Raw genomic sequence first — 7,875 nt, 5'->3', positions numbered from 1 at the left:
AAGGTATATTCAGTGATTTCACTTAATTCAAATATCACTTATTTCTTTTGTTTTGTTGTGATAATCCTCCCTACTATAGAGTGTGCTGACCATATAAGGAGTTCCTCCCTGTCCCCAGTTAACCCCTGGGGTCAAAAAAACCTTAGGTTTCGTTTTTGGCTATAGGTGGCCAAGTCTTCATCCAATCAGGATAGAGAGGGGCGTTCCGCCAATCATGATCGAGTGGGGGCGGGCCTTGGTGTGTGTGTTGTCGTGTGTGTGTGTGTCCCACTGTAGTGCGTGCATGTGGACATCTTGTTACCAGGGCGGACCGGGGGGTTTTCCAAATCACCCAAATCACTGAATGCTCCTTTAACACCCCCATCGCCCAGGACGAAGTTCACCATCCTTTCTATTAGTAACGCCCGACGCCCAAGTCGAAGTTTGATCCAAAAGACGAAGTGTATTGATATGAAAACGGATCGCATCGCTCCACAGCCTGGAAGCGCCTGTTGTGCAATCCACGATGTTGTGCAACAGTGAGACGTCATCGAAAATGTTCCTCCCCTGTTTAGCCGACGACAACGAAAATCTTAAAACGTTAATAACTCGCGATCTAAATCATCCCGTCTAATTATGAAAAATCATCCTGTGTTAGACGGTAAAAGTGGTCCGTGTTTATAATTCGACTGGGCGCTATAATGTAATGGATTAAATAACCCCGGGCAATTAAAGTGTTGGGACTGGGACTATTAGTCAACTATTTCCAAATGCACAATAATTAATAAAGTAAAGTGCTGTCATTTTGTTTTCCTGGCAGAGCAGTCAGTCCTTGATTATCTCCATAACATCCCTGCTCTTCACACATCGTTGTGTCCGATCCAACCGTAGAGCGGCGGTCTGTTTCAAAGCTTTCATTGTGTCAGCATGCTGAACAATAGACTTCGATCGACAAGCCATGATTGACTAAAGATGGAATTATCTTACACTGATGTAAGATACATCTTCAGACTCCATCTTAGTCCATAGCACTTGCCGTAGTACTTGCCCTAGCTTCGACCTCTACAGGCGTGTCCACAGGCTCAACTTATGTAACTTAAATAGCACTTTATGTAGACATATAGCACTCTAGTGTACATACACATATAGTTTCCTTAGATTCCTTAGATATTCCAAGGAGAATTTCAGACTAGAAGGTTTTCTTATCTTTATTTGTAGTTGTTACGTCTCCACCAAAGAGGTCCAGGTGTTATTTGTAGTTGTTACGTCCCCACCAAAGAGGTCCAGGTGTTATTTGTAGTTGTTACGTCCCCCACCAAAGAGGTCCAGGTGTTATTTGTAGTTGTTACGTCCCCACCAAAGAGGTCCAGGTGTTATTTGTAGTTGTTACGTCCCCCACCAAAGAGGTTAGGGTTAGGGTTAGGGTTAGGGTTAGGACCCTAATAGTATAAAGTATATTGGACACCCTTCCCCTTCCCCTCTCAGGACCCCAATAGTATAAAGTATATTGGACACCCTTCCCCTTCCCCTCGCCCTCTCAGGACCCCAATAGTATAAAGTATATTGGACACCCTTCCCCTTCCCCTCTCAGGACCCCAATATGCAGCTGCTTGCCAGACTGGCCTGTCACATTGTGTGCAAAACAGTCAACAGTTGTTGAGAAATTACTTTTGGACAAAAGTGGGAACTGCAAATTGACTAAAACCACCCTGCTTCTTACAAATGAGTCAACACAGGAAAGAAAACATTGACTCGCCTCGAGCCGTTGGTGTAATTTCATTTATTTTAGGAGAAAGACATTCTCCTGGCCTATTTTCTATGACTTTATGGAAAAGGATTGGTACCAAGAAAACACACTATTACTCTAAGTTTATTTATGTATTATTTAGTGTTGTTTTTGTTGTTGTTTGATTTACAGGGCTTCGTTAAACTCATAAACACTCTGGGGAAACATTATCCTCTGTACTTATTGACTTCAAAGCCCTGCCAGGAAAAATGGAGGCTCCACAAACACAGTCATGCAGCAATCTGTTAACCACTTAAACCCTATTTTCTACTCGGACTGCATGTTAAATAGTTTTAGACAAAATGACATGCATCTTATTAGCCACAGTGACATGCATCTTATTAGCCACAGTGACATGCATCTTATTAGCCACAATGACATGCATCTTATTAGCCATACAGTACAATCTTATTGATCTGACAGTGGGAGAGACAAAAAAAAGTGTGTGTGTGTGTGTGTGTGTGTGTGTGTGTGTGTGTGTGTGTGTGTGTGTGTGTGTGTGTGTGTGTGTGTGTGTGTGTGTGTGTGTGTGTGTGTGTGTGTGTGTGTGTGTGTGTGTGTGTGTGTGTGTGTGTGTGTGTGTGTGTGTGTGTGTGTGTGTGTGTGTGTGTGTGCGCGTGCGTGCGTGCGTGCGTGCGTGCGTGCGACCCACAAGGCCACTGAGCTGGTGCACGTGCGTGCGTGCACCAGCTCAGTGGCCTTGTGGTTAGAGTGTCCGCCCTGAGACTGGGAGTTTGGGGTTTCGATCCCCGGCCGGATCATACCAAAGACTGTAAAAATGGGACCCAATGCCTCCCTGCTTGGCACTCAGCATCAAAGGGTTGGATTGGGGAGTCAAATATACTAATCAAATGATTGGCACGGCTGCAGCTCACTGCTCCAAGAGATGGGTCAAATACGGAGAACGAATATCACTGCGGTAACGTGTGTGACAATTTGACAAATCGTACGACTTTGACTTTGAGTGTGTGTGTGTCTGGGTGTATGCGTGTGTGTGTGTGTGTGCGTTGCGTGCCGTGCATGCGTTTCAGTGGTGGACACCCTGGTGCGGCTGGTGAACGGGTCGGGCCCCCACGAGGGGCGCGTGGAGGTGTACCACGAGCGGCGCTGGGGCACGGTGTGTGACGACACCTGGGACAAGAAGGACGCGGACGTGGTGTGCAGGATGCTGGGCTACCGACAGGCCGCCGACGTGCACAAGACGGGGCGCTTCGGACAGGGTGAGAGACACCACCCTTCTAACGTTTAACCCCTTCTGGACGGACAGGGTGAGAGACACCACCCTTCTAACGTTTTAACCCCTTGTAGACGGACAGGGTGAGAGACACCACCCTTCTAACGTTTTAACCCCTTCTGGACGGACAGGGTGAGAGACACCACCCTTCTAACGTTTAACCCCTTGTAGACGGATAGGGTGAGAGACACCACCCTTCTAACGTTTAACCCCTTGTAGACGGACAGGGTGAGAGACACCACCCTTCTAACGTTTTAACCCCTTCTGGACGGACAGGGTGAGAGACACCACCCTTCTAACGTTTAACCCCTTGTAGACGGACAGGGTGAGAGACACCACCCTTCTAACGTTTAACCCCTTGTAGACGGACAGGGTGAGAGACACCACCCTTCTAACGTTTTAACCCCTTGTAGACGGACAGGGTGAGAGACACCACCCTTCTAACGTTTTAACCCCTTGTAGACGGACAGGGTGAGAGACACCACCCTTCTAACGTTTAACCCCTTGTGGACGGACAGGGTGAGAGACACCACCCTTCTAACGTTTAACCCCTTGTGGACGGACAGGGTGAGAGACACCACCCTTCTAACGTTTAACCCCTTGTGGACGGACAGGGTGAGAGACACCACCCTTCTAACGTTTAACCCCTTCTGGACGGACAGGGTGAGAGACACCACCCTTCTAACGTTTAACCCCTTGTGGACGGACAGGGTGAGAGACACCACCCTTCTAACGTTTAACCCCTTGTGGACGGACAGGGTGAGAGACACCACCCTTCTAACGTTTTAACCCCTTGTAGACGGACAGGGTGAGAGACACCACCCTTCTAACGTTTAACCCCTTGTAGACGGACAGGGTGAGAGACACCACCCTTCTAACGTTTAACCCCTTCTGGACGGACAGGGTGAGAGACACCACCCTTCTAACGTTTTAACCCATTTAGGCCTGACGTCGAAATAAAAAAAACGTTCGCTCTGAAAGATATAATCTATATATTCAAAGATTTGTTTCTGCATTTTTACGATTTTTCAAAAATAGCAGACCTACAAATTTCTTATGTGTTTTTTGGGCTCCCATATAATATGTGTTTTCTATCCCCACAAATAACCAATTTTGAACAATCAGGCTTTCATATCATATGGGTGTTTTAATGGAAATTGCTCTCAGAAACAGCTCAACTGATTTTGGCCTCATCGTGATGTCATCAATGTCACCCTACTTTGTATAATTAGTGTGGTTGCCCTAAAGGGCAACCAGACTATTGTAATTAGTGTGGTTGCCCTAAAGGGCAACCAGACTATTGTAATTGTAACACTTTATTAGTGTGGTTGCCCAAGGGCAACCAGACTATTGTAATTGTAACACTTTCTTTTTTCTTTTTACTGGAGTAACCTTTTTTTTGAAACGCTACTCCTCCCACAGTTTTAACTGTACGCACTTGACCCATATGTCAAATTGACCGGAAAAATCGGGAATGGTGTGCTTGCTCGTTTCTAAGATAAATATTGTATAGTTTAATTGATATGAATTTATTAGTGAATTAAATTTCCCCATTGACATGAATGGGAAAATGCGAAAAATCACGTTCAAGTATTTTTTCCTCGGAGGCCGTAAGGGCTATAGTTACAAAACTTGGAGGGATAATTCGTAATACTTACTAAAATTAATTAACTTATAATTATATCGGTCGGCCTCATGGTGGCGCTATAACAGCCCACTTTACGTTTTGGCTTATAACTCTTGAACCGTAGGTCGTAAATTCAAAATTCCTTTCTCCCTGTGTTCCTCGGGCCATGACGCATCTCCCCATATATGCCACGCCCATTTGCGTCAGGATAGATTTTCCGCCATTTTGAATTTTCTTCAAAACACACTTTTATTTTCTGATTCTACAGATTTTGTCCGAATCTCACAGAAATCGGTACACATGATCTCTGGACCTATCGGACCGCGTTTCAATTTTGTTCAGATTTTTAGAAAAAATTTTGTCCGTATCGTTCGGCCTTAATCGTCGTCCGGAGTTAGTGGGAGGGGCCTATTTTACAAAAAATGCCTAAAGTCACGAACGGAATGTCCAATCCAATCAACCAAAAGCCAAAAGCGATTCCATTTTCATCCATAGGGGGCGCCGCAAATGCGAAAAATGTAACCGCTTGTTGCAGAAAATCACACCCGTATGAAGTTAGTGGCGCAACTCCGTGTGGGGGTCCCCAGAAGTCCCAAATCCACAGGAACGCGGCCAGGGTGCCAGCCCGGTTCCGGCGAGCCAGCCCGCGTCCGAAACGGTCGAGAAATGACAGAGTTACAGTGTGTAACTCTGTACTGTGTTACAGTGACTGTACTGTAACACCTCAAATCATCATATATAGGCTACAGTTAATTGTGAAAACCAACCAAACGCTATTTTTCGTGCTCGGACAGACCCGGCCAGCCAGCCAGCCAGGGACAGACCCAGGGACACACAAAGCTAGATAGGAGTGGTTGCACCACTCAAAAGTTATTTTCACAGGGGTGAGATGACAGTTTCTTGCAGAAAAATGTTTTTTGGGGGGATAAATCCCCTCCGAATTACTTACGTATGATCGCAGGGTGACACGACATTGTAATTGGCTGGCAATATCAGTGGGAGGGGCATATGTAAGCCACTGCGGCAACCACACTTTGCAATTTTTTAAAATTGCGACCTTTCTAGTTAGTGTGGTTGCCCTAAAGGGCAACCAGACTATTGTAATTGTAACACTTTCTTTTTCTTTTTACTGGAGTAACCTTTTTTTTGAAACGCTACTCCTCCCACAGTTTTAACTGTACGCACTTGACCCATATGTCAAATTGACCGGAAAAATCGGGAATGGTGTGCTTGCTCGTTTCTAAGATAAATATTGTATAGTTTAATTGATATGAATTTATTAGTGAATTAAATTTCCCCATTGACATGAATGGGAAAATGCGAAAAATCACGTTCAAGTATTTTTTCCTCAGAGACCGTAAGGGCTATAGTTACAAAACTTGGAGGGATAATTCGTAATACTTACTAAAATTAATTAACTTATAATTATATCGGTCGGCCTCATGGTGGCGCTATAACAGCCCACTTTACGTTTTGGCTTATAACTCTTGAACCGTAGGTCGTAAATTCAAAATTCCTTTCTCCCTGTGTTCCTCGGGCCATGACGCATCTCCCCATATATGCCACGCCCATTTGCGTCAGGATAGATTTTCCGCCATTTTGAATTTTCTTCAAAACACACTTTTATTTTCTGATTCTACAGATTTTGTCCGAATCTCACAGAAATCGGTACACATGATCTCTGGACCTATCGGACCGCGTTTACATTTTTTTCAGATTTTTTGAAAAAATTTTGTCCGTATCGTTCGGCCTTAATCGTCGTCCGGAGTTAGTGGGAGGGGCCTATTTTACAAAAAATGCCTAAAGTCACGAACGGAATGTCCAATCCAATCAACCAAAAGCCAAAAGCGATTCCATTTTCATCCATAGGGGGCGCCGCAAATGCGAAAAATGTAACCGCTTGTTGCAGAAAATCACACCCGTATGAAGTTAGTGGCGCAACTCCGTGTGGGGGTCCCCAGAAGTCCCAAATCCACAGGAACGCGGCCAGGGTGCCAGCCCGGTTCCGGCGAGCCAGCCCGCGTCCGAAACGGTCGAGAAATGACAGAGTTACAGTGTGTAACTCTGTACTGTGTTACAGTGACTGTACTGTAACACCTCAAATCATCATATATAGGCTACAGTTAATTGTGAAAACCAACCAAACGCTATTTTTCGTGCTCGGACAGACCCGGCCAGCCAGCCAGCCAGGGACAGACCCAGGGACACACAAAGCTAGATAGGAGTGGTTGCACCACTCAAAAGTTATTTTCACAGGGGTGAGATGACAGTTTCTTGCAGAAAAATGTTTTTTGGGGGGATAAATCCCCTCCGAATTACTTACGTATGATCGCAGGGTGACACGACATTGTAATTGGCTGGCAATATCAGTGGGAGGGGCATATGTAAGCCACTGCGGCAACCACACTTTGCAATTTTTTAAAATTGCGACCTTTCTAGTTAGTGTGGTTGCCCTAAAGGGCAACCAGACTATTGTAATTGTAACACTTTCTTTTTCTTTTTACTGGAGTAACCTTTTTTTTGAAACGCTACTCCTCCCACAGTTTTAACTGTACGCACTTGACCCATATGTCAAATTGACCGGAAAAATCGGGAATGGTGTGCTTGCTCGTTTCTAAGATAAATATTGTATAGTTTAATTGATATGAATTTATTAGTGAATTAAATTTCCCCATTGACATGAATGGGAAAATGCGAAAAATCACGTTCAAGTATTTTTTCCTCAGAGACCGTAAGGGCTATAGTTACAAAACTTGGAGGGATAATTCGTAATACTTACTAAAATTAATTAACTTATAATTATATCGGTCGGCCTCATGGTGGCGCTATAACAGCCCACTTTACGTTTTGGCTTATAACTCTTGAACCGTAGGTCGTAAATTCAAAATTCCTTTCTCCCTGTATTCCTTGGGCCATGACGCATCTCCCCGTATAGGCCACGCCCATTTGCGTCAGGATAGATTTTCCGCCATTTTGAATTTTCTTCAAAACACACTTTTATTTTCTGATTCTACAGATTTTGTCCGAATCTCACAGAAATCGGTACACATGATCTCTGGACCTATCGGACCGCGTTTACATTTTTTTCAGATTTTTTGAATTTTTTTTGTCCGTATCGTTCGGCCTTAATCGTCGTCCGGAGTTAGTGGGAGGGGCCTATTTTACAAAAAATGCCTAAAGTCACGAACGGAATGTCCAATCCATCCCAAATTTGAATCAGATGTCGCGGGTAGTTTAATCAACCAAAAG

The 7,875-nt window shown here is 44.6% G+C and overlaps 1 protein-coding gene across 1 annotated transcript in view; it reads left to right on the top strand.

The window, feature by feature from the left end:
- Positions 1-7,875, top strand: part of LOC306917839 (scavenger receptor class A member 5-like) — a gene marked incomplete at both ends in the record, with an annotated part of 46,154 nt that overhangs the window by 12,947 nt on the left and 25,332 nt on the right. Inside the window, one exon of the mRNA XM_079530740.1 lies at positions 2,797-2,985. Coding sequence (XP_079386866.1) covers positions 2,797-2,985 — 189 coding nt within the window. The remainder of the gene's footprint in view (positions 1-2,796; positions 2,986-7,875) is intronic.

The sequence above is a fragment of the Electrona antarctica genome (genome assembly GCF_951216825.1).
Source record: "Electrona antarctica genome assembly, contig: scaffold_189, whole genome shotgun sequence".
Taxonomy (NCBI): domain Eukaryota; kingdom Metazoa; phylum Chordata; class Actinopteri; order Myctophiformes; family Myctophidae; genus Electrona; species Electrona antarctica.
Note: the sequence above shows the minus strand (reverse complement) of the source record. Positions and strands in the feature narration are given on the sequence as shown.